This window comes from Equus asinus, chromosome 25, assembly GCF_041296235.1.
Source record: "Equus asinus isolate D_3611 breed Donkey chromosome 25, EquAss-T2T_v2, whole genome shotgun sequence".
NCBI lineage: Eukaryota > Metazoa > Chordata > Mammalia > Perissodactyla > Equidae > Equus > Equus asinus.
In genome coordinates this window covers 57,240,965-57,265,698 of record NC_091814.1, presented here as the reverse complement: position 1 = coordinate 57,265,698, position 24,734 = coordinate 57,240,965, and the positions used below count along the sequence as shown (strand labels likewise).

The window sequence follows — 24,734 nt, the reverse complement described above, 5'->3', positions numbered from 1 at the left end:
CAGGCCACCAGATGGTACTCCCTAGCTCTCTAACTCCTCTTCACTTGAGCTTCCCTTGCAGGTGGCTGGTTTCCCTTTAGATTCCAGAAGTCCTGTAAGCTAGCCGGATGACTGTTCCTTGCTCCCCCAAAGAAGAAATTTTCCCTACTTTTTCCATATATCCACCCCCAATTCGCTTTTATCTCCCTTATTGTTTCCCTGTAACAGTGTTGTTGGTCACCCCAACAGGTGAGAGGAAGAGCCAGCAAACAGGGCTCCAGACCCTCACTACAATCTGAGTTTTTAAAAATCTGTTTTCTATTTTGGACCTCACATACAATAGTTTTAATAAAGTATTCAGTTGCTTCAAAAATGATAGAAGCAGGAAGTTTGAAAATCGCTGATACTGAAGATGATCAACTGGTGGTAGAAAGCAGATGTTCTTTTGTAGCCCTTGTCAGAAATTTTGAGATCTCAAGAGCAGGTGAAAAGTATGGGCGATGTTGTCACTCCTACAGGAGGTGGTGTGGCTTTGAACCCATCTCTTGCCTGGGCCGAGGGCGAAGGCATTGGATTTGAGCTCACTCACTCCACGTTTCCTTCTTTAAGATGTGGTGTAGATCAGCTAAAACTTGGGACCTCCCGAGGCCCAGATGGAGCCTCTACTCCATCTGCCCTCACCTAGATCTGAAGCAGAGAGAACACGACAGGTGAAATCCACCTCGTAGCTGGTCAAGAGAATCCCAGAAGGATGGAAAAGCAAGCCTCACTTTCTGACCAGCATGGTGAATGTGTGCCCTTAGTTCTTCTTCGCTGAGGTACTGAGCTGATTGTCTTGAGTAGCCAAGACTCCTCTGCTTTCTAACCTCTGAGCACCTTCCACCCTGGGTGGGTCTGCCGGCTGTGGTGGAGTGGGGCAAGTTGAGGAAAGCCTTGCCCAGCAGAGACACCATGTTAGTGAGCCTTCTTTGCACAATATTGTTGAAGGTTCTGTGCAGTGATAGGAAACACTGGGATGGGCAGTCCAGCCAGTCCATTTGCCTGACTCTCTCTGTGCTCTGCTGTCCCCACATTCTTGCCTCTTCTCCAGGAACATATTCTTTGCTTCAACAGCAGAGGAATGCAAGAGGTGTCTACCCCAACATTCAGCCCTCCTCCCTGCCTGCTCCCCACCACAGCAGTTTCTCCTGCATTACTCCCATCTCTTTTCTGAGGAAAGGACCAGCCGCCTCCCAAAAGCTGAAACTGTCCTACCACCACTTTCTTCTCCCCTGGCCTCTCTCTCCAACCTCTTGGGATCCAACCTTCTCCCCTACCCCAGTTCTACCAGCCCAGGTTCTAAGCCATGCCTCAGGGAGGCCTGCAGCTCAGAAGAGCAGGCTGTGAAAAGAGCTGCTGCCTGTGGATAAGGTCCAGGCTAGTCCAGGCGTCTGTTATTGTCCTTTTTTTCCTCTTCTCTAAGTTGACTGAGTCCTTTCCTTTTGTGTGCAGTAGAACAAAGCATCTCCCTTTGCCAGTAAAACTGTAGATTATTTCCTTTCCTCCATCCTCTTCATCTACCCCATTAGAAAAGCCTCTTATTTGTAGCACTGCCTCCTGGATTGGGTGATTTCTCTCCTGGTCCCATTCCTCCCTCCTCCAGCTAAGATCATGCTCCCTCTTCACAACTTAGAAACAGCTGGAGAAAGCTGCATGACTGGCCGCAGCTCGGTGTCAGAGGCATCGACGTGCGTCAGGGTCGTGAGAGCCAGGTCTGCTCTCGGTAGTCAGGAGGAAGCATCTTTGATACCCGTATTTCATCAACATCTTCCAGGGGAGGGACTGCAGGAGTGGGGTTCTGCTGTCTTTTGGGGAAGGGGACATGGGGGAGGTTATGGGATATAAGTGCATGCATGTTTCCTGGCTGAAGAGCAATTCTTAAATTGGAAAGTGTGAGAGTTGTCCTTCCTTGCATGCTGCTGACGCAAATGAAGATTGGTCTGTCTGCCTTGCTGCATGGCATTCGTGGTCACTTGTTACCCGAAGTGTGTTATGTACAGATTGCTATGTGTTTAGCTCTTTGAGGATTTTAAACAGATAACTAAACTTCAGTGTGTAATTTTTCCATTCCACATTCGCAAAATGTTTGGCCTTGATACAGAAATCCACATGTCTGAATCATCGTTTAAGTTTGGCTATTAATCTGCATCCAGTTCCAACATTGTAGCCCTCCGTGCAAAAGAACTAATGAATCTTTTTGTTTTCTGTTTGATTTGAAGAGTGGATTGTTTGGGAATGCTAACTTTGCTTTGGGATTTCTACTTTCTTTTGTTCAGCTCTTGAAATATCCTAGTTGTTTGCCATTACTCACCCCACCCCACCCCAATGCTTGAAATTTGAGCCATGTGGTGTTTCTAGTGTTCCATGACCTCTTTTATGTTTGGTTTTGGTTGTTGAGCAGTACTGTTTTATCATTTAGGTTTTGTTTTTCTCCTCAAACCGCCAGTTCCTTGTTCTCCTGGCCGATTCTCACCTCCATGTTTTCTCATCCTCCTTTTCCTTCCCCTGGTGTAGATCAAAGTGGTCAAAGCGTTCCATAGTTCCCTCCACGAAAGCATTCAGAAACCCAAGAACCAAAACTCCATCCACAGCTTCATGACCCACCCTGAATTCACCCTATGTGAGGAGGGGCCACGAACACCACTCCTGGATGAGCAAGAGGAGGAAAATCTTGAAAAGTTTCCTAAGTCTGGGACTAGGGTGCTCCTGCTGGACGGAGAGGTCACTCCATATGCCAACAAAAACAACAATGCGGTGGACTGCAGCCAAGTCCAGATGGGTGCCTCCCTCGCGGACAGTCGCCTGCACAGCCTGGAGACGTCAGTTTGAACTGCATTCTCTGACTCCCGTTTCTGCTTTCCCTGTTTCCTTTTTCATCTGTCCTGTCCGTAAGGTGAGGATGGGACTTTCACTGTCATGTCAGCTGCTCCCAAGTGTGTGTGAACCCCCACCTGACCGTGAAGAGGCAAGAGCACACACCTACCGGGATTTCAACTTAAACTTGAGTTGAGGTTTGTAGCAGGACCCAGTCAAACCCCAGGCAGGTAATGAATGGTGGAATCTACTTCTTGGGTGTATCAGTTGTCATTTTTAAAGAAATAATGACAATCCTCTTGGCATCCATCTCAACCCAGATTTCCCCCCAGTATTCGTATATGTGTCACCGTCTTCTGACTTCTGGATTTTACCCTATGAGTCTGTGCCATTTATAAGCTCAGTTGAGGGTTCAGAAAGACAAATATCCTCAAATGTAATGTATTGAGGTAGGAATGGAACGTATAGAATCAGCCTGCAAAGTGATTGTTTTTAAAATGATTTTTCCACTTTGAAAACTTCTACCTAAAGCCTTCGAGCTCTTCTGCGCTTTCAGTCAGACCTCCCTACGGTTCTTTGGGTCTTTTCTGACCATTGCCTTCCTTACCTTCACTCTCTCTCTCTCTCTCTTTTTTTTTTTTTAACTTGTGATGATTAGGAAAGTAGAGCGTGAATGAATTGTCAACTTTGGCCGTCATCCCCCTTCTGGCCCCAGTGGAACCCTTGTTTTAGTTCTAAAGGAGATAAGTTTCTTTGCTAAAAGGGTGCTTTTGAAGCAATGGAGAGCTGGTAAGAATGTGTTCCTGTTGTTGCCAGGTTACCTTCCACTTCCAAACCACCATCCTGTCTTGTGTGTGGTTTGTAAGTGCCGGGGAGCTCAGCCTTGACCATGAAGCTTGCATATGTGTGGTATGTAGTTTTTACCATGAGCCTGAGCTTTCTCCTATTCCTAAAGTGGTGGCAAAAGAATGAATAGAGGACGACCCTGCCTCCTAACTGGACTTGATATTGAGGACCAGAAGCTGGCAGGTCTAGGACAAGACAGACCATCAAAGTCAATTCTTGTGGGTCCTCCTTGGGATGACCACAACTGCTCGAAAGCCATCCACCAGTGCTCTTCCAAGGCAGGAGCTGATAGTTGGGGGGGGTGAGTATTGAAAAGCCTTGGGAGAGGCCAAAGGGCCATCCCAGCAGTATCTGAGAAACCAGAAACCGTGAGCTTCAGTGTGAGTACCAGCTTAGACATTCCCTTCAGTTTTCTCATTCTTTGCCCTGTCCCCTAACTTGTGCAGTCTCTGCAAAGGCTCTAACCTTGCTCAGATAGTCTGATTTTGAAAATATATATCCAGAATGGGAGGCTCCAGTGACATTTTGCTGATGTAACGGAGCAAAAGGCCCACCCTGAAATGCCCTCCTCGTTCCTCTTCCCCGCCTCGCGCGCCCCGAAGCCTTCTCCAGAGCACGCTCGGCTGTGCGGTGAAGCCTCTGCCCTCCTGCCCCGAACGCTGCCCGCAGCAGCCCCCGCCCACCTGCCTCTCAGGAGCCGGGGACTTTGCTGGGACCTTCTTTAAGTGTCCCGTAATGGGACTAGGTGGAGCGTGTTTGTGGGAGCTCCACTTTTACCCCTGCTGATGTTGGCTTCAGCTCTTCTGTGCAGGGTTAGCTCACGTCTGCCCGTTCTCTCCCACGAGGTAAGTGAAGCCTGTCTCTGTCTTTCTAGAATGAGGGGAGTTGGGAGAAGGGGCTTGCGGCTCGTATGAACTGCCACATTTCCGTTTGTGAGAGTGGGAGACCCAAGCCTGTCCTCTGCAGCCCTTCCTTCTGGATCTTTCTCCCTCACCCCTTCACCGGAACTATCCAAGGGAAGGAGAGTAAGAAACAGCACCCCACACACTGCATTACCACATCACCCACCAAAGTTGAGTTTGTTTTTATAAAGGTTACATGCTGCAGCAATCTTTTCTCTGTCTGAAATACAGGGAATTTATTTATTGTGGGGAGGAAAAAAACAGCTCACCCAAGGTGTCAGGTGTTCCCGTGCATATTTATTAAGTACGTTGGAAGATTTAGTTCTCTCGAGTCTTTTATTACCTCAGATCAGCTTGAAAAATAAGCCAACAGCAAACTTTGGAGGCTCTTTCACACTCCTGCTCCCAGAAGACTCTCGGTGCCTGACCGGTCACTCTCGAGGGCTTGCGTCTACTTGTTTAAAACTCAACGGGTATTTTGTGTATTCTAGTTTCCATAGTAGGAGAGAAAATATAGAAATATTATGCAAAAAAATATAGTTTTCTTTAGATCAGAAACTGATATTTTTTGAGTCAGCCATATGTATTTTGTTTAAAGGATTTAGAATAAAGTACTGTCATGGAACCCTGTGGAAGGGAGCAGAGACCCAGCTGTTAGACATGACAGGTGACTTCATATATTTGTAGTTGGTCTCGAAACCAATGCACCGTACTTCTTTCTCCAAACAGCCATCTTTATACTTAGGGGAAAAAATTTGTTGGGTTCTAGACTTTTTTAATATAAATTTTGTTGATACGGAGTTGAGTACGTTTAAGTGTTTATGTGCATATGTTTTTTATATAAGTTTTTTTTTCTATTCAGTTTCAGTGATCCAACTGGCAGTGAGTAAATATGGCATAAGTTAATAAAGTTTTCCCCCAAAATGGTGCTTTGGATTTGAAAAGGGTCTGATGGGGAGAAGGGGAAAACATCTTAGATTCCTCTCTGGATAAACCTAGAAAAACAGTCAACAGACTGCAGATGGGAAGGACAGCATCCAGCAAGAAGGGGCAGTGGCAGGCCGTGAGCATGCGCCCCCGTAGAGGGGGCGCCAGGCTCTTCAGTGACTAATGATTAGGATCAGGGCCTGGGTGGACTGGTGTTGCTTGTAGAGCAGCCGGCAGAGTGGTACCCCAGGCATGAGTATCTCTCGTGCTGCAAGGATATTCTGATTTGGGGTTTGCAGTTTTTATGCTTCTTTCACCTCCTGTTGTCCCCGCAGTTTTGCATTAGTGAGTTTTTGTGCAAGGATCTGATTGGGGCCTTCTTAGCCTGCCCTAGGAAGGTGTCGGACAATCTATTAGATGGGGGGTAGAGCTGTAAGTGGGAAAACCAAGGCTGGGTCTAGCCCTGGGGACAGTCTTGGCTAGGACCTTCCTGTGGTGTCCTCCACCCTCTGAAATGACTCCTCCATCCACCACCTAGAAACCCTTCTGGCACTGTGGCTTCCTTAGGGTTTGGGTTTCTTCTCCTCCTCGAGCTTCTGAGGGGAGAGGTTGCACAACGAAATCAGAGGATTACCTCACCCAGAGGGCGCAGCAAGCTCGCAGGTGCCCCGACACCCCTAAACGTGGCGCGTCCTCTCTTCCCTGCTCCCCTTGCCTAATGATGGAAGCAGCCCAAGCTGCCCTCACAGAGTGCACATGTCCGCACTGTCCATGTCGGCCACCCCACTGCAGTGGGGGGTGGGCCGGACCCTTGCCTGCCCTTCCTAAGCCGTTCCAGCCTCTTCCTCAGAAGAGACAGATACCCCTCCATTGAGCTCCGTGCCAGTCCTCGACCTTCCCAACCTTGCTGTTTGGCCTGCTGTCCTCTTTCCTCTTGAGGAGGAGAGAGGAGAGAGGTGAGCTTCCCAGGACTGAACTGGCCTTTGGTTCCTGTTTTCTCCCATATGTATATATGCCATATGTGAATATGCCATATATATGTACCAAGAGATCTGTCTATGTTGTTCTTTTCAAAGCAGCACGCAGATAGGAATTTTGAATTTCTTCTCTTTTTTCAGTAACTGGTATAACAAGCACTGGTATTTTTATATAAAAAAGAAAAACAAAACAGAAGATTGACTTGTGATCTGCATGACAAAAACAAATGGTGGTCTCGAAGCCGTGTGCACCCCGCTGTGTGTTGCCATAATGTGCAGTTCAGCTTACCAGCGCGGCCAATCTGTATTTGCATTCTGATAGTATTTAAACCCTCTGTGCAGTGTTTTGCATGTGTTTATATGATTCTTAGGGAAAAAATGCTATAAACTGGCAAATCTGAAATTCAAATATGTTGTTCCACTGAGACAGGAAGAATAAAAGAAGAATTTTAAAAGAAGGAAAAAAGGGATAAGTTTTTTGGAACCAATAAAGCTTTTTGTTGATGAGCAGAAACCGGTACTGCCGTGCACTGAGAATAAAAACCCATGCCCACTGGTAACTGCGCTGTCCTCAGTGTTCTCCGCTTTTGAGTCATGTCACTCTGTGTCTGTTGAAGTTGAGAAGGGATCTGCCACAGCCACGTCGAGAGCCCCATCTCTGCAAGCCCAGAACTCAGCTTGTCGCTGGACCCTGACATGCTTCTCTGCCAGCACTTCCCCCAGTGACTGGCGGCCCTGGTTGTCAGATTCATTTCCTGGAGTACGAGCTTTCTCTGCCCCCTCTGGTCAGAATTTATGATCAGGGAGCTGTCAAGCTGGAGCTCTTGAGAAAGGATCCGTTTAGAAGGATAAGAGGCTCGATGTTCCTTTTTTCTTTGCTTTTTTTTACTTAATAAAATGCCTTTTGGGAAAATTCATTCCACTTATGTTAGCAGCTTTTCCCTGCCTTCCCTCTGGGCTTCTCCAGTCCCCATCTTTCCAAAGTGTTGTGTCTGTTTTAATTGTTCCATCATTGAGTCTCTGGCACGACTGATCTTGGGCCCCAGTTTCAGATCAAAGCAGCTTCCTGGCAGGTCGTTTAGGTTCTGAGCTTCCATATCTCAGAACTCAGAACTCCTTCCTGCAGCTTTCATTCAGGGGCACAACCAAGTCCCTGGTCTTTTTCACAACATCTAAAGAAGGAAAGGACTTCGTCGGCTCCCCAGGGTCCTTTAGGGAAAGAGTGATGTTGAGGAACAACCCGAACTCTCCGCTGTTTTAACAGGCGGCGCTGCAGGAGGCCCAGCCAGGGGAGGCCGCCCAGGCTGCTCTGCCCCTTAGTTTCTTTAAAATGGGCTGGGGAAAAATAGTAAGTAACAAACAAGCACATGAACAAGAAACAGTGATAAAAGGAGTCATTCACAAAACAGAACTATTTTTTTTTCCATTGTAGTTTCCCTCCAAAATACCCATGCTGAAAAGGGATGCCACGCACGCACGTGCACACACCCTCTTTTTCCCCCCTTACCCTCACCTCCTTGTCTTCGGTTGGGCCCCAGATGTGTGCCTCTCTGCTAGTGCCAAACAGGATCTTAGGCATCCATGTCTCCTGACCCAGCGTGCAGTAAGGTGTGGAGAAGAATAACTTCCAGGTGGCTTTCTGGCAGAGACCAGCGTATCACAAGGCATCGGTTCAATGGGTATAAAGCCAGCTCGGGCCCTTGGGCCTGAGTTACCATATGGAAAAAAGCATGCTTTTTTTCTTCCATCTTTTCCTTACCCCCAGTTCTAGAAAAGAACAGTATCTTTGCCCTCCATCTTTAATAGTGGTTTGTGCGTCTCCCCTTTCTCAACCGCCACATCCTCTCCCTGTGCTCACTGGGTTAGTTTGAAACTCTCCACCAAGACCATCTGGTTCCATCCCAAGGACACACACAACCAGGCAACTCTTGGACTTACTCTGACAAATCCAAAGATGACTCACTGGGTGCCAGTGAGCTGGGCCCGTTAGGGCGTGGCCTTCATGTCACTGCAAGCAGGAAGGAGGATGAAATTGGCATGTCCTTTAGGAGCAAATACCTCTGAGACCCTGTTGTAAATAAAACATGTAAACACATTACTGTCTTTCTGTGTGGTGTCATTAACGCCCAGTTGTCCCCAGCGTGAACCTAAGCCGCGAGAGGTGACACCTGCTAGATTCAGTGACCAGAATACTTCTAGCCTCGAAAGTAGACACTTCCAGGTTCTGCGCTTGATGTTAATGTTGTCTTTACTCTGAAACTTGTCTCAGAGGACACTCCCTGTCCTCAGAAGACACACACCTAGAAGGAAGCAGTCTCTTTGGAATGGCCTCCACTGCCGTCTCCTGAGAGGCTGCTGTCAAAACCAGGAGGTCACTTCACGCTTACTAACAAAGAGAACGTAATGATCTACATGTTTGGAAAGCAAATTCCAGTCATAAGTTTGACTTCTGCTCGTGACGTCTGAGCAAGGATGCCATCACTTCAGAGTCGGGTGCGTCTGCCTCTGCTCTCGAATGGACCCGGTCCCTGGGTTCAGGCTCGGGCGCCGCTTGAGTTCTCTCGTGGACCCTGTAGCAGAGGCCACGTGGATCATCCTCCAGACAGCACGATTGCTAAGGCTAAGTTTTCCTGCTGTGCTAGACCCAAGAATACTACAATGAAAGGCTGTGATTTGTGTTTTATAACTTCAGATCTTAGCGTCTTGGCCTTATTTAAAGTAAAAATACATGAAAACTTATTTGAAAGAGGGAGGGAGGACTGGGAAGAAGCAGTTCCTTTCAGCCATATCAGAGGGAGAACAAGTGTACCCATGGTGATCCGAAAGCTGCTCTGAGTCGAGGATTCCCACATTCGCCCTACCAAACCTTTGAACTGAAACTGCTGCTGATAGTTTCCTGCCCAGCTTCGGTAGAGGAGCTAAAACAGACAAATTAGAGAGGTGGAGTGAGATCCTGATGTGTGGCAGCCTAGGATGTGTGGCGGGAAACACCGTCCCAGACCCCACTCTGCTGCTTGACTGGCTTGATTTTCCATCTCTACAAGGAGACAGCTGGACTCCATCAAAGATTCCACATTACACTTGGAAGGTCTGAAAGGGGTTCCTTAGAGATGCTTCAGAGTCCACAGCTATTCAACAAAGTAGCATATTTTGTTCATGTATTTGGCTTCCAGGTCAGCAGCAGCTTTAAAGAATGACTTAAAAGCACCCTAACCTAGCCACCTCTAGGGTCCCCATTGGCTCTGAAGTGCTGTGATGCTGATTAACAAGCCAAATAACCAGTGCCGAAATGACCCAAAGTTGGGTGGTGATGTAACAAGTTGTATGATTAAATACATAAGCAAGCCTGATTTGGACCGTGTCTCAGTTGTCTCCCATGATAGTTACCAGTGTACGCAAAAGGGATGTCCTCCAGCATGCCAAGGTTGTTATCTCACTGCTTCTATTGTAGAAAGAGCAGTAGTTTGGAAATCCAGAGATCTAACCCAGTGGAGTGGCATAAAATTAGAGAGGACGGCGAGAGGGCTCGCTTGAGCTCTGGTGGAAGAGCCTGCATGGAGAGTACAAAGCCCGCCTTAGCATCCTGACCCTGCTGCTGGTTTGCTGTGTGAACCAAGTCTTTCCAACACTGACACTCTTCCCATTCTTACTCTGGTGTCTAAAATTGCTATTGATAACCGTTGGAGAATGGCTCACTGGCTGTTCTCTTTCCTTGGGCTGTCTCCCCCGGGATGTCACATCGTCAAGGATGCACTGAACAGCACTGCACACCGGGGCATGCCCAGGCAGGTTTCACCTGGGACTCAGCCACTTAGACCTGCAACAGAGATAAATGTTCCACAGTCCTTAACATCCAAGAAATCTATTTCTTCTCTTTTCTAAATCAAATCAAATCTAGCACCTAACTAGCTAGCACTCACCTGAATCTGTGAGAGGTCTCAGTCATTTTTTATGGTCTCATCCCCTCCCCTTGGACACTGGTCCACTCATTTATTCAACAAGTATACACTGTGCCAGGTGCTGTTGTATGCACTGGGGCTACAGCAAGAAACAGAACCAAGGCCCTGCCCTCTTCAAACCGTCTCGTGGAGGAGAGAGTAAACAGGGCAATATAGAGCGTGTCGAATGGTGAGAAGGACCAGGGAGACAGGCAAAGTGTGAGGGGAACAGGGAGCACAGAGCAGGAGGATTGGGCTTCTGCGGAGGTCAGGGAAAGCCTCTGACAGAGAGACGTGAGCTGTGTAAATGTGGAGGAAAGGGATTCCAGGAAAAGGGCACTGGCAAGCGCAAAGGCCCTGAGGCAGGAGATCTGGGTTGCGGACATGCAGGGAAGCCAGGAGTTGGAATTGGGTGACTCAGTGGGCAAGTGAAGGAGATGAGTTCAGAGATGGAGGGTTGGAAGTAGAGGCAGAACCTGTAACCTATAATGAGGTTGCCTTGCAGGAAGTGGGAGTCCACTGGAGGGTTGTGACCAAGGACTACTATGACCTATCTTGCAGTTTAAGAGCATCATGCTGGCTATCGTGTGACTGCAACCCAGGGCAGATGGAGGAGCAGTGCAGCTCTGGCTGCGCACGTGCCACACGTGGGCCCTGCCTAATGCTGAGGGCCACAGGCAGACCCACACCCGCCCTTGTGCTGTTGTCCTATGACACACAAAGGAGAAACGAAAATGCTTGTTCAAAAAAAATGTAAATTAAATTAAGCTATGCTGCTTGCCACCCTAGCTTGTTCAGGACGCTCTGGTTAATGAAATGATTGAAATGGTATTCTACTCACTCACACAAGAAGGGAACAAAGAAAACCATCTTGACCTGTGCTTTCCCTGTTCCAGCCTCCCACTCCTGTTGTCACTCCAGCTGTCTGGGCCCCAGCAAGGCCCTCTGCCCCAGGCGCCGCTTCTCGGGTGCGCTGTGCCCTCACCTGATGCCTAACTTGACGGCCCACCCTGCTCCCGCAGCTGAGGAGCTGCCTCCCCCCTGGAGCCAGGGGACAGATCAGCTCTCGCGTGGGCTGCTGGGGGACGTCCAGGGGCCGTCAGCAGACATTTGCTCATCCAGACGCGCTTCCCAGCTGTCTCTATGCCGGCTCCATGGTTGCTAGGCCTCGAGGGGAGGCTGCCGAACGTGGAACTTCAGAGGGACCACGCAGGCAGAGGTCACCAGACGTAAGGGAAGGGCTCTCTTCCTGTCGGCAGTGCCAGCCCTCCTCCGCTAGGGCCTAGCCCAACAGGGCACAGAAACCACCCCTGCCTCTGGGCACACTCCTTGCTGCTGCCAAATTCTCCCTCTCCCCAGGGGCCTGGGGCGGAGCAGGGGCAGGGAGCAGAGAAGTGAGAGAAACAGCTGTGTACTTCCTAAGTCTTTCTGTCCTCACCCTGCTCTCTCACAACTGTGACTTAAAAGGAGGGCATCTTCAGCCTTTGTGCCCTGTTTCAGACCTGTCTGGGCTGGAGAAGGCCTCCAGGACACAGACGAAGGAGGATTTTGGCTCACTGCCGTCGGGGCTCCAGCTGCCATCCTGCTGTGGCTGTCTCAGCCCCTAACCCTTCAAAAACAAAGCCTGGCTGGAGGTGTCTTTCACACAAGGCAATTTGGGCAGTTTTGGGGCCTAGAAATACAAAAGCCACTGTTCAGCCCATCCTAGAGCGAGGAGACCCGCCTGGGACTCAGGGTGCCCTTCGCGAGAGAGGCAGGGCTGTCAGCGTGGGGCCTGCCCAGTCCCTTGGCTGATGAGCACACAGCAGGACAAAAGGCTCAGCACTGACCTATTTCTCCGTCTCTCACCCCATTACACACTTTGGTCATGAATTCTGAGCAGCAACAAGCACCTAAGAGAACGTCAGAGAGCCTAAGGAACCCTCACAGTCAGGCACTGTGCCCCATGCCGCAGAACAACAAGCACAACACCGTCCCGCCCTGAAGGGTCGCCGTCTGCCTGGGCAGACAGACGTTTAAGCGATGAATCCCAACAGCGGAGGGAGCTGTGGGTTCACAGAAGGCCAAGAGCCCAGCCCTCAGGAGGGGAAGGCGTCACAGAGGTGGTGACCCTTGGGCCACATTTTTTTACTAACAATTTTGTCTTTTATAAAAATGACACTTAATCTTTGTAATAATTCAAGCATTAAGAGCCCAAAGAAGAACGTAACAAAATACCCCAAGCCTCACAATCCAGAGATAACCAGTACAAACTCTTAAAATGTGATTTGATTGGAATTTTACAAAAGAAAAAGAAACTTCTGTTAAAATGGCAGAACTCATCGTGCAAAGCCCCAGAGTACAAAAGTGACAATGAGCTGGGTCCGCCTGGAACGCAGAGTGCCTACAAGGTGGCAGCCAGCCAAGGTGACCACTGCACCGAGGCAGGGACCGTGTCCGCTTTGCTGCAAAGCCAGGGCCTCATGCGGTGCGGTGGGAGACGTCCCGCAGATACGTGCTTAAAGACTAAAGTAACACGTGGAAGGTAGGCGGGCCGGGCAACGGGAGAGGAAGAGAGGGGCCACGGAGGCAGTCCACGAAGTATAGAGAAGTGAACCCAACCCATAGTGAGAGGAACATCACAGCAGCCCCCACTGAACGGGCGCTTGCATGCGCCAGGTCCTCAGCAGGCATTCTCCATTGCTAGCGCAATTGCTTCCCACAGCGGCTTTACCTAAGCACTGTTACTATTGTCATTTTACATCTGAGGAAACACCCAGAAAGACTGGAGGCCTGCCCAAGGTCACCCAAGTAGTAATTTGGGATCTGAAGTTGTGCTGATGTTTTCCCGGGGCCCCTGTCTTCCAAAGAGGATTCAGAAAGATTTCTGCTGGTAGCAACATGGCTGAGTTCGCATGTGGCCCCTGCCCTCAAGGCGCCCACTTGGGCGCACAGGGTCTGTCTATTTAACGCCAGTGTCAGCACGTTAGAATTGGATGTCACACTCAACCCCTGAACCAGTCAGACAGGTGAAAGGGGCGCGAGAGCAACCGCTTGCAACATGACCCTGCCTCATGGGAAGGAGGGGTCTTCTCCCACCATGACGAGGAGTTGTTTCAGATGCCTATTTTGTGTTTTAATTTGAGGGTTTGCTTGGGTTTTGCACCAGGGGAGGGAAAGGAGAGCAGGGTGAGGGGCGCAGCCTGGGCCTGGGAGCCTGCTTCCAGGGGGCTGTTTCCCTCAAGTGCAGGGGCGGGAGGGGATCAGAAGACCGGACGGGAGGTCAGTGTGACTCAGGCCGGCTGGTAGATAAGAGAAGCAGGGACTGGAGATGATCACGCAGGAGGAAGTCCTTTGAAAAGGTTTTTGTTAAGTAGCAGTTAGAGCTCTGAGGTTCGCCTGTCCGGTGTGCCACCTTCCAAGTTCCCAGCTCGCCCAGCATCCCTGTTAGAGCCAGTGGCTCAGGACAGGCCTGAGGGCCTCTCACTTCCACCAGTCCTGGCCACCAACCAGTGTGACGGAGTGACGGGTCTCCTTTCCTGTGAGGAATTCTAGTTCTTACTCAGAACTGGTCCATAGGAGAAGTGGGCAGACACCCAGTTTCCAGCTCTAGAGCCAGCTGCCTCTGAGCCACCTCTGCTTCCTGCCAGGTAAGGCTACTTGGAGGGAGGGCAGCAAGGACCTGGAACGGCAGGGCTCCGGGGGTGGCCGGGGCCAAGCTGCAGCCCCTGCCTGGGGGCCCTGTGAGAGCCTAGACCCGCACAGGTCCGGGCCTCACTGCTCAGGGGGGCCGGGGCCTTGGTGTCCACTGAGAAGAGAGGGGAGAGAGGCGTGGGGAGGATGCGGCAGCTGTGTTCCCTGCCACCCCTCTGGGGATTCATTTCCTTGTGGAAAGCACAGTCAAAGCTCTTCCCCACATTCCCAGACAGTCTCAGGGGCCCCTTCTCTTTGGACTCTCCCAGGACGCGAAGAGAGTTTCAGGAGGTTGGAGAGGGGAAGGGAGTTAGAATCAAATTTTGAACAATCTTTGAAGTTTGGCACACTTGGGGTACACAAGGGGGTGTACAAGGAGCAGGACGGGGATGGGGCTTCTCCACAAGCCTTGCTGGCTGCGAGGGAGATGGTCGCAGGCAGGGCCACTGCAGGCGGGCCTTCAGGGACAGACGGCCTCCAGGGCCCTGCCTGCCCGGCCTCGCTCCACTCTGAGGGTCAAACCCAGAGCAGAGGCTCCCGAAGGGGAAGCACAGACCAGCTCTGTCGAAATCACCCAGCGTGTGTTCATGAAAACAGCCTGTCCCCCTCCGCACCTTCCGCCCACAGAGCAGCCACAGGCGCCAGAGACCTGCGTGTCTCTGAAAAGCGCCCTCCTGGGCTGCCGGACCTGCTAAAAAACTATAAACCTGGAGGCTCGTAAAACACTGGACGTCTCAGAAACCCGGGGTGAGCAAGCACGATACCCCCCAGCTCGGCCCACCTTTGCTCACACCTGCCACCCAGGGGCCGGCGCAGACGCGTTTCTTCTCTTGGTGACAGCCAGCAGCGCTTCCTGTGCCCCAGGCGTCACCAGCACGCGGTGGTGCCGCTTCCTGTGACCCACTCTCTGTTTCCATTCTGGCGCAGTGTTTGCTCTTTTCTCTCTGCTTTGGGGCCTGGAGGAAGGTAAGCTTCTCATGGAGCCTCTGGGACCTCTTGGCAGCGCCCCTGGCGCCCCTCCTGCTTCTCCCCCAGCTGCCTCTCCTGGGAGCCCCGCACCCTGTGAGCTCGCCTCCCGTGTGGGCATTGCAGCCACATCCAGGCAGAACCAACCTGTTCTCTTTGTATTTGGGGTTGACTCAGTCTGACATTTCACGGGTAGATGCGAGGTAGGGAGTTTGCTGGGGAAAGAAAGTTCTAGAGAGACAGATTGGAAGCTTTAGAAAAGAAGAAATAAAAATCAATAGATTTTTTTTGTGTGGGACTTTGGTGAATAAAAATGTAAAAAGAAATTTTGAGAGTAAAAAGCTGTACGTTAAGGAGGGTTTGGAAGACGTGAAGGCCAGGAGGATTTCCATCATTCTTATCTACTCAAAAAAGTGGTTATACCGCACGGGATTGTATGTGAAACACAAACCGATTTTGCCTTTTCTCCTGGGAATCAGCGACTTAGCAAGAGCCAGGAAAAGTGGCAGACATGCTGGCCAACCGATTACGATTAAAAGAAGGCTTAGGAGGAGCAGCTGAAGCCGGAGAGGTTCCTGTGACAACGGCTGTCCCAGCCTCAGAGTCCACCCCTCTGCAGGGAACTTCCAGCAGCCAGGACAGGTGAGTGGCTCAGGGCGGTGAGCTCCACCCTCCTCCGATTCAGACAGGGGCCCTGGTCTACCCTGGGGGCTTCCACCCTAGCAGTGCTGCCACCCCTCACACCCGGGCTCGGGTCCACTGAGACCACCAAACTCTAGGCTCAGAGACGTTTGCTCGGGACTGCTGGGAGGAAAGGAAGAAGTGCTGAGGAGAAGAGGGGGCTGCGCGGGGAGGAGGAGCCCAGGCAACACAGGACTTCCCAGAGCTGGCTGCCCGGCCTGGTGGATTTCTCACCTCCCCGAGGCCCTGATTGCTGTCCTCGGTCTCCCGTCCCGGGTCCCGCCAATCACTCCTCCACACAAGGGCCCACCGAGATGGGAACCAGAGCCCCCTTCTCTCCAGGATGTGTTTTTAGGTCCTAAAAACTTGCCGTGAATGAAAAATGTAATCCTAGATATGATAAAGATGTGTCTTTAGGACATAAAATCTCACGGAACTAATCATGGATGTACATTTTACTGCTAAAACTTTCACTATCATGCTAACAAAAATAAAAAGTCCATCAGCAATTGAAACTAGGAACACGGTAGTATCAATTTCAGTGCTGGCGTTACAGTACAACTCAACTGTAATAAATTTAAAATCACTGTAGTTTGGGGAAAGAAATGTTACTACCGTGACAAACACATGTCATTTGCAGGTAGACAGGAGCGTTGATGGAGAATGACTTCATAAAGTTGCCAGAATCTTGGGGCCCCCACCCCCCAAAAAACTATTTCTATATTCATCCATTTTATGAATTCACCCACTCATTCATTTAACAAATTCTCCTCAGGCCCCAATAAGTACCAGGCACTGTTCCAGGCGCCAGGTGAGCAGCGTAGATGAGTCTATGACCTCCTGGAGCTTACGGTCAAGTGCGGGGAGTCACATATAAGCAGGGAAACAAATGACTGTGGAATATAATGTCCATCAGTCGTAAGTGCTCTGAAGAAAAACCAGAGCAGAGTACGGGACTGACGGTAATAGGGTGTGGCACCGGAGGCCCGTCTGAGGTGGTGCTATTCAGATGCGGGAATGAAACGAGGCCTGAGCTGCACAGACAGCTGCAAAGGAGGGCTCCAGGGCGAGGGAGCAGCAGCTCTGAGCTGGGACTGTGCTCCCCACGGTGAAGGAACCACCAGGAGTCCCGGCAGTCCAAGTCAGAGGGAGAGCGCTAGGAATTGAGGCCGGAACATAAGGTGCTGGAAGTCCTCACTGGGGAGGGACTGTGGATGTGATCCCAAGTGCGATGAGAAGTCGAGGAGGGTCGCAAACGGAGGAGGGGAGTGATCTGATTTCCTGTTAGAAATCAGCTCCTGTGTGAAGATGGTACTTTGTGGCCAAGAGTGAAAGCACAGAGGCCCATTAGGGAGGCTACCGCGAAGGTCCCCGTGGAACACACGGTGGCTTGGAGCAGGGAGGTGGCAGTGGAGCAGTGAGAGGCGGCTGGGTTTGGGAGAGATGCCCAGAGCTGAGCAGACAGAATCTGCCGGTTGACTAGAAGTGGGTCATGAGAGAAAGAGAGCCGTCAAGGATGGCTCCAAGGTTTTGGACCAAGCTGCTTGACGATGGGAAACCCCAGAGGAGGAGCAGATTTATGGGGGGAGCAGGAGTTCTGTTTTAGACATGTTTGGTTTGAGATATCTATTGGGCAGCCTGGCAGAAATTTCCAGTATAAAGTTGGGTAAACAAACCTGGAACGTCAGGAGGACAAAAACCTTCCCTGGTAGATGACCTGGTTTCTAATATTTGGGGGTGGCAGTTCTGCTCGTGACTCCTTCTGTCAGCTCGACTGGCTGCTCCCTGCTGCAGTAGGCAGGCTGAGCAGGAACACCAGCCCTGCCAGGGAACGGCAAGTAGCGAGGGGCTTGCTTGGTGCGTGTGCGCCGGTTAAATTCCACTGGCCAGCAGAGCGCTGCTTGGAGACCGGCTCTCAGGCCGGTGCTGTGGGCTCACTCAAGTGCACACAAGCTGGGCTCTGTCACAAGGCCACTCACTAACTGCAAATGGAGTGATCCTCTCCTCCGAGCGATACAGGAAGCCTAGGAGTGGGACCGGGGGAAGCAGGGCAGACTGACTTGACACGGCAAGTTTGGAGGACAATGCGGTGCGCTGGAGCTGGCACGGTCCTTGGGCCCTAACAGACCTAGATTCGCATCTGTCTTTGCCCTTTCCTACCCACGAGGCCTTTGACATGTTCCTCTACCTTTCTGAATCTCAATCTCAGGTTCCTTTGCCACAAGAGAGACGGGATCGTTGTAAAGATTAAGTAAATTTCATATGCAAACCCCTGGCATCCAGTAAGCATTCAAAAGGGATAGTTCCTTCTCCTGTGTCCAATTTCCCTCCACCCGTGAAGAGATGACCCTCTCTTCCACCACACAGCCCACCCCCTTCAGCTTTCCTTCATGGGCCGCATCGCAAATCCTGGGGCTCTAACTCTGGAAGGGACCATCTTCTCCCCTCACCCCACAACGGCTGGGGCATCGTATTTGTTTCCTCATAGAGATAAAGAGCAAAGCAGCAACCTCTTTTCTGTGTTAGCGGGACTCCTCTCCGTCTTCCTGGTCATCGCGATTTTCTGCATCCTGTGGAGCTGGAGTAAACGGAAGAAGTGTGAGTCCTTTGTCCAAAGTTGGGGAACACAAGCATCAATAACCCCGTCTGGCATTTAAAGCCCAGTTTATTCTCCAGGGAGGAACTATTGCACTTGGGAGTCCTCTGTTTCTATCTAACACGCTGGTCATTGTCTCGCTGGAGATCCTGAGCCGTGGCGCAAAGGCTCTGCGCTGGTTGGAGCTCCATTTTGAGTCACTGTCTTGGTGCCCCTGTGCCCCCGTCTCCTCTCCCTGTTCTGTCCACGAGTCCCCTCTTCTTCAACCCACATGGAATGGGTCAAGTCTGAAAATGTCCTTTTTATGAATCATGACAAGAGTGGGGAATATTTCCAGGGACCGCGTCATTCCTGCGTCCCTGTGACCCCGCCTCTCTCACTGCCTTGCAGGGCGAGCTCCTTACCTCCGAGTTACTGTCATGCCCTCTCTGACGCGGCCTCGATCCAGACAACGAGCCAAAAATATTTATGACCCCTTGCCCCGCAGGCAAGAAGAGCCTGGTAGGTTTTTCTTTCTCATCTGTGGAGTCCAGACGAAGGAAACTTCTGCCCCCAGATGCAGATCTCACCACCCGGAAGCAGCGTTCCCTAACCTTCCAGACCTGTCTGCCCTCAGAGCACGTGGAGGAGAAGGGGGTGGATGGAGACACTGCAAGATGCGGCTCCAGCGGGGGCCTAGCGATCTCTGAAAAGAGAGCAGGGGCTTGTCTAGGTTTGGAGTTTGGGTTTTTCTTGATATTGAGGCAGCAGAGGACAGATGGGTGTCTGGAGATGGGGAAGATATTCAGACGGAGAACATGGCTGCCAGCATTACAGGCAGGGAGGGTTTGCCCCAGGAGCATCCTTCCCAGCCTCCCAAGCCCCTACGCTTGTTCCTTGGGCGTCATGGAGGCTGAGGAGGGTTCAGAACACACCGTCCCCGCAGCTCTGACCTTCTCACCACAGAACACCAGGCCCCAAACACCAGACACCACACAAACCCGCTCCATCCACAGTGAGGGCATTGCTGGGCTGAAGCCCTCGGAGAACCGGCTGTTTTCAGAACTGTTTCCGTCCTTTCAGGGAGACAACAGTCAAGGAGTATGCGTATCTTCAGCACCGAGAGCCTCCTCTCCAGAAATTCCGACAGCCCTCCCTCTGAGCACGTGGTAAGAGTCAAGGGAAAGGATACGCCCCTTGGGAGAAATGACGCGTCTCTGGCAGGAGAACCAAGAGGAAAGAGGTCCAGGTCTTGGATCTTGTTTCGCTGCAAACAGCATGTCCTTTGGCAGTGGCCCTGCAGCCCTAATAATAAATTGGAAGGACCAGCCTCCGGGTCTCCCCACTGCCCAGTGAGAAACATTGGGAAAGATGGAGCAGGAGCTGGAGATTTTAAGAAAGGCAGCAGGCACACTATTCAAGGGCATGACGTTAAAACGCAAAGGGATTGTTTTAACAAAGACACTATAACGTGCTTATGCAAATGAGCACTGTATCCTTCAGAGAAACCACCTCGGAGGGCACACAAATATTCCTACATTCCAGCTGGGACTCAAAACACCCTTAAAACCCTGCTTTGGAATTCCTTCTGGGGCCTATCTCAAATTGTTTCAGTTCTCCTCAAAATAGCAGACATATTCATAAGTCATGCAGCACTGTAGCTAGTGGGGAAAGTGACCGATCACACGGGGGACACCCTTAGAGGTTACGACTAATAACAATCACCCACGTCTCTCACGATCTGGCTCTGAAGGCAGCTTCTGAGGAGGAGTCCCACAGCCGTCTGAGGCAGAGGCATCAGGGGCATTAGAGGGACTCCTTTGAAGACCAGGGTGCTCATTCCCATAGATAAGTCCTGTCTTGCGTGTTAGAGAATGAATCCCTTCAGTTGGGGACGTCCTCGGGCGAGTGCAGCCACACTGCTGCTGCCGGTTCGCCTGGCCCCCAGCCTCTCGGTGCCCAGAGGGTTAGGTTCAATTACCACGCGGCCATCTCCAGGTCAAGGTCACCACCTCTGCTTCCTCCCCCTCCCGCGTGTCCCATCCTTGGGCTCTGCTCCTGCCTCTAAGACTTACTGGGGCAGCAAGTCTGAGTAGCTGGTAACGGGCAGGGAAGAGGAAACTCCATGGCCGAAGCTGGCTCCAGGACTCGGGTAAGCCCCAAGGGGATTTTGCATCAAGCACTCAAGTCCCAAACTGACTTAAGCCACAAACATTTTGGCTTGGAGCCTGTAGTGTTTGAAGAACATTTTGAACCAGTTACCAAGATTTAAATATCTAAAAAACTTCACATTAAAGTCTGGATGTCCAGCTTTCTTGAAAATTCAGAAGTTCTGGAAACATCAGACCAGCATCCCTAACTGGCCCTAGTCGGCTGACTCTGTGTGTCAGCTGCCCTTTTACTAATAACATTGGGCATTTTTTTTAGTGTTTTCTATGTGCCAGGAGTTATCTAAACACTTTACACGCAGTAATCCATTCACTCCTCACCAAAAAACTCATGATGTAGATATTAACATTATGCCCGTTTTATGTTAGTGAACTACAGCCCAAAGAGATTAGGGAACTTGCCCCAGCTCAGCTCTGGGCGGTGAGGCTGGGTTTGCACCCTCAGTCGCAGCCCAGTCTCCACCGTGGGCCGCCGTGCTAAGTCACCTCTCCAACGTGCTCTGAGGCACAGGCTCCCTCCAGTTTATAATACTGGAATCCTCTTGCAATTTATCATCACATTTATACTGTTGCTTTCCTTCAACTCAGCCCACTTCACTCTTACCCACCTAGCATCTAAAGGCTCGCAGTTTGAGACCCCAGATTTAGAGCTCTGCTCCTAGGTGGAGAGCTGAGTGAAGGAACTGTCAGATGGCAGCACTGGGCAGGGAAGAAGAAGGTTCTCTCCATATTTCTGCTTCCATCCTGTCACTGACTTTCTCTTCTTGCTCACAGCCCTCCCAAGCAGGCAATACCTTGAGGGTGCACAGAGCCCATACTTATGCCCTGGGGTATGCGGTGAGTATCTATGACAATGCCATGAGACCCCACATAGGTGGCGACCTCACTCCCTCGGCACACTACATCAATGTCGGAGCGTCCAGAGATTGCCCGAGCATTTCTTCAGAGGATTCGAGAGATTATGTCAACGTCCCCACAGCAAAAGAGACTGCTGAGACTCCAGCTTCTACCCACAGCCCTCCTGGGCACCTCTCGGACCCCCCACGTGCCCAGGAGCTGGAGTTTACTGAGGAAAGAGATGAGGGCTGTGGGAACGCCAGTGACTGCACCGGTTTTTGGTCTCCAGGAACCGAGAGCAGTGAACTACTCAGCGACGGGGAAACTTCTTCTCAGTCCTCAAATGACTACGTCAACATGACAGGGTTGGATCTCGGGGCCATCCAGGGGAAGCGGCCCTGGGTGGCTTTTCAGTGCTGCAGAGATTATGAAAATGTCCTGCCAGCAGATCCCAATGGAAACCAGAAGCAGGTAGAGGAAGAAGTGACGTCCTCAACCACAGACCGTGTAGAAGGCAGGCCAGAAGGTCCAGGGACCCACATCCAACATGTCATGCAGCCAAGGAGGTTATTGGCTTTAGAGGGTTACGTAGCCTGTCAGTCACCTGCACAGAGGGAGATCAGTCAGATCCAATGTGGAGAAGAGATGTCAAATGAGGACGCTAAAGACTACGAGAATGTGCCGGCTGCCAAGTTAGGAGGCGGGAACTCCGAGCAGGGGCCTGACACACGGCTCCTTCCCGATGAATTAAGACCCAGCCGCCCAGCTGGAAAGCCACGCGGAGTGGTCTATCCTGCTAGATCTATAGCCACTCCAGGGTCTAGTGAAGACCCTTGATCGTCCTTGTATTTCAGTGGATTTGTTTGGTTAGGCTAAAAAGAGGCTGAGATAAGTAGAGAGCTAAGAGGCTCACAAAAGCAGGGGTTGGGAAAGGCAGAAAGGAATTCTTCTCAAGCAGGGCGCTCTGATCTCTCTTACCAACCTAAGAATGTTTGCTGAAGCTGCCTGCTAGGACTGTTAGGAGATTAAAACTTGGAGAGTACTTTAGTGCACGGTGGAAGCATGAGCTAGTCTAAAATCATCACCTTCACTTACACCAGCAGGCTGCAGAGAAGAATGCAGATTGTTTTGTAATACGTGCAGAGGCCAAAAGGAAGAAGAAGTGGGGATAAGGATGGAGAGACAGTTTCCACTTTAAAAAGAGTGTGGACAACCAAATCCTGGAGAAGATGTGGAACAGCAGACTCTCGTTCATTGCTGAGGGGATTGCAAAGCAAAACATCCACTTTGGAAAACTGTTGGGCAGTTTCTTATAAACACACACTTATTGTGCAACACAGCCATTCCACTACTGGGTATTTACCCAAGTGAATGGAAAGCTCGTGTTCACACGAAAACCCTTACATGACTGTTTATAGAAGCTCTGTTCATAATTGCCAAACCCCAGAAATAACCCAGATATCCTTCACAGGTGAATGGATAAATAGACTGGTGTATTCATACGATGAGTTTATCCATATTCAACAGTAAAAAGGAATGAAGGTTTGGTTTATGCAACAACATGGACAAATCTTAAAGGCATTTTGTTAAGTGAAAGAAGCTAGACCTAGAAGTCTACCTATTGTATGACTCCATTTATATGACATTCTGGAAAAGGTGAGACTACAGGGATGGAAAACAGATCAGTGGTTGGCAGGTTTGGGGAAAAGGGAGCGCTTTACAACGAAGGAGCTGCACACGGAAATTTTTAGGATAATGGAGCTGTTCTGATTGGAACTGTGGGGGTGGATACATGACTCTGTGCATTTGTCAAAACACAAAAAACTGTATAACACAAAGAGTGACTTTAATTGTATGCAAATTTTGAAAAATTAACCAGGCTATCAGGGGAACCCATGGTGGAATGCAGATTGTGACAGATGAATCTAACTGTATTACAAATATATGACATAATCCCACGGAAGGGGATGGGGGGAAAGGAGCTGGCCTAATTAACTTTGGAAAATAATGTTTTTACTTGAAACTGAGATAAAGACACAAAGAATGGAACACAAACTCTGCACTCTAGTTGGTAAATTTGTATCATGCAGGAGTATAGGTTAGCAATTCTGAAACTACTGTAAATGTATACTAGGGTTGAACAAAGAAGTAAATATGTCAGATAAAGAGAAGCAAGTTTCTTACTGTCAGAGAAAGAAGTGACAAATAAGCAAGAGGGAAGGCTGCAGTGAACTCTGGTGCCTGATTGGAGTTGGAGGTACAGTTTGAACTTGTGTTTATTTATATATATACACACAAATAGATACAGAAATAAATATAGATATGTGTGTTTCCATAGGCTAGTATACATGTACTTCCTAGCTCTGTCCACTAGAGGCTCTAGAAGTCCTGATACCCCAGTTGCAATGAACACACTTAGCGCTCAGATCTTGGTTTCTAAATATCATTATCCAAGAAAAGGAATCAGAGCTCCTTGGAGAAATAGCTAGTTCCAGAGCTGGGGCAGGAAAAATATAGGATGAATTTGACCATCTTATAGAAAAGGAAGGAAAAGAAAGAAAAAAGTAGGGAGGAGAAATGAAAAGATGAGAGCATGTCAAAGGGAGCCCACTAGAAGAGCTCCCAAAGGTAAAGCTAGAAGAAATTGAGCAACAAAAATAAATAAATATAATCTAGATTTATAACTCAAAGAACAAAATAAATATCCGTGAGTCCGTACCAATGGTCAAATAAGTAAATAAAATGGAGGAAAGGGATAAATCTCCTTACAGATGAATTCCAAATAATACATGTAGAAGAAATAAGAGGAAAAGAAAATCACCATTAAGACACCATAGAATGATTGCTTTGGGCAGGTCCTGGCGATCGTTATCACGCTGGTGGGTGACGTGTCAAGGAGAAAGGCGATAGTTCCATAGCCTCAAAGAATCTGCTCCCAAATAGTTACTCATCACTGTGATGGTTTTAACACATGTCCACAAATTATTTGATTCTTCCCCTGGAACTTACTTCCCCTTCCCTTCAGTGTGGGCTGAATTTAGTGACTTTCTTCTAATGAATAGAATATGGAAAGGGGAAAATAGTAAATTTACAATGAAGAATCTTGGCAGACACCACCTTGACGATGTGGTCAAGGTTAACTGTCACATTGCTATATGATCAAGGGGAAGAGTTCTTCACGTCTGTGATATTCTTCCCCAAAATCCACAACCCCAGTCCTATCATGAGAAAACTTCAGCAAACCCAAATTTTCTGACATTCTACGAATACCTGACCAGAACTCTTAAAAGTATTAAGGTCATGAAAAACAAGGAAGGCCTGAGAAACTGTCACGGGTTGAAGGACATTGTGGAGACATGATGACTAAATATAACATGGTACCTTGAATTGGATCCTGGGACAGAAAAAGGAAA

The 24,734-nt window shown here is 49.8% G+C and overlaps 2 protein-coding genes and 2 long non-coding RNA genes across 15 annotated transcripts in view; 2 read left to right on the top strand and 2 right to left on the bottom strand.

The window, feature by feature from the left end:
* The window catches only part of ATP2B4 (ATPase plasma membrane Ca2+ transporting 4), a 97,555-nt gene extending 90,557 nt beyond the window's left edge, over nucleotides 1–6,998 (top strand). For all 8 annotated transcript variants that reach the window (XM_014830066.3, XM_014830113.3, XM_070497933.1 and 5 more), the window contains one exon: nucleotides 2,533–6,998. In XM_014830066.3, the coding sequence (XP_014685552.1) occupies nucleotides 2,533–2,847 (315 nt within the window). In that variant the 3' untranslated portion in view covers nucleotides 2,848–6,998. The remainder of the gene's footprint in view (nucleotides 1–2,532) is intronic.
* LOC106824067 (uncharacterized) overlaps nucleotides 6,817–24,734 on the bottom strand; it is a 30,167-nt gene continuing 12,249 nt past the window's right edge. The window contains exons 1-4 of one of the 2 annotated variants that reach the window (XR_011498309.1): nucleotides 14,876–14,951; nucleotides 8,423–8,552; nucleotides 7,998–8,190; nucleotides 7,376–7,819 (exon numbers count right to left, since the gene is read on the bottom strand). This is a non-coding gene — a long non-coding RNA (uncharacterized lncRNA). Of the gene's footprint in view, nucleotides 7,820–7,997; nucleotides 8,191–8,422; nucleotides 8,553–14,875; nucleotides 14,952–24,734 lie in introns of those variants that run through there. The other variant, XR_011498308.1, reaches the window with a different exon arrangement.
* Nucleotides 13,751–24,116, top strand: LAX1 (lymphocyte transmembrane adaptor 1). 4 transcript variants are annotated; one of them, XM_044758767.2, is made up of 6 exons: nucleotides 13,751–14,051; nucleotides 15,540–15,702; nucleotides 18,230–18,339; nucleotides 18,728–18,838; nucleotides 19,400–19,485; nucleotides 21,259–23,971. In XM_044758767.2, the coding sequence occupies exons 2-6, from the start codon at nucleotides 15,572–15,574 to the stop codon at nucleotides 22,156–22,158; spliced, it is 1,338 nt and encodes a 445-aa protein (XP_044614702.1). In that variant the 5' UTR covers nucleotides 13,751–14,051; nucleotides 15,540–15,571; the 3' UTR covers nucleotides 22,159–23,971. The 4 variants fall into 4 exon arrangements, with proteins under 4 accessions (XP_044614702.1, XP_070354036.1, XP_014685612.1 ...); XM_070497935.1 differs by lacking the exon at nucleotides 13,751–14,051 and adding an exon at nucleotides 14,753–14,841 and having other exon boundaries at nucleotides 21,259–23,965; XM_014830126.3 differs by lacking the exon at nucleotides 13,751–14,051 and adding an exon at nucleotides 14,929–15,060 and having other exon boundaries at nucleotides 21,259–24,116.
* Nucleotides 16,179–18,881, bottom strand: LOC139042082 (uncharacterized). Its single transcript, XR_011498307.1, has 2 exons — nucleotides 18,742–18,881; nucleotides 16,179–18,319 (listed from the first exon to the last, which is right to left on the bottom strand). It is a non-coding gene; the product is annotated as an uncharacterized lncRNA (long non-coding RNA).

What these genes read in the sequence shown, in the direction of transcription:
- LAX1 (XM_014830126.3), top strand. Translation starts at nt 15,572, where the DNA reads ATGCTGGCCAACCGATTACGATTAAAAGAAGGCTTAGGAGGAGCAGCT. An exon ending in ACTTCCAGCAGCCAGGACAG is followed by an intron (nt 15,703 to 18,229) that starts GTGAGTGGCTCA and finishes GTTTCCTCATAG; the next exon opens with AGATAAAGAGCAAAGCAGCA. An exon ending in CTGGAGTAAACGGAAGAAGT is followed by an intron (nt 18,340 to 18,727) that starts GTGAGTCCTTTG and finishes ACTGCCTTGCAG; the next exon opens with GGCGAGCTCCTTACCTCCGA.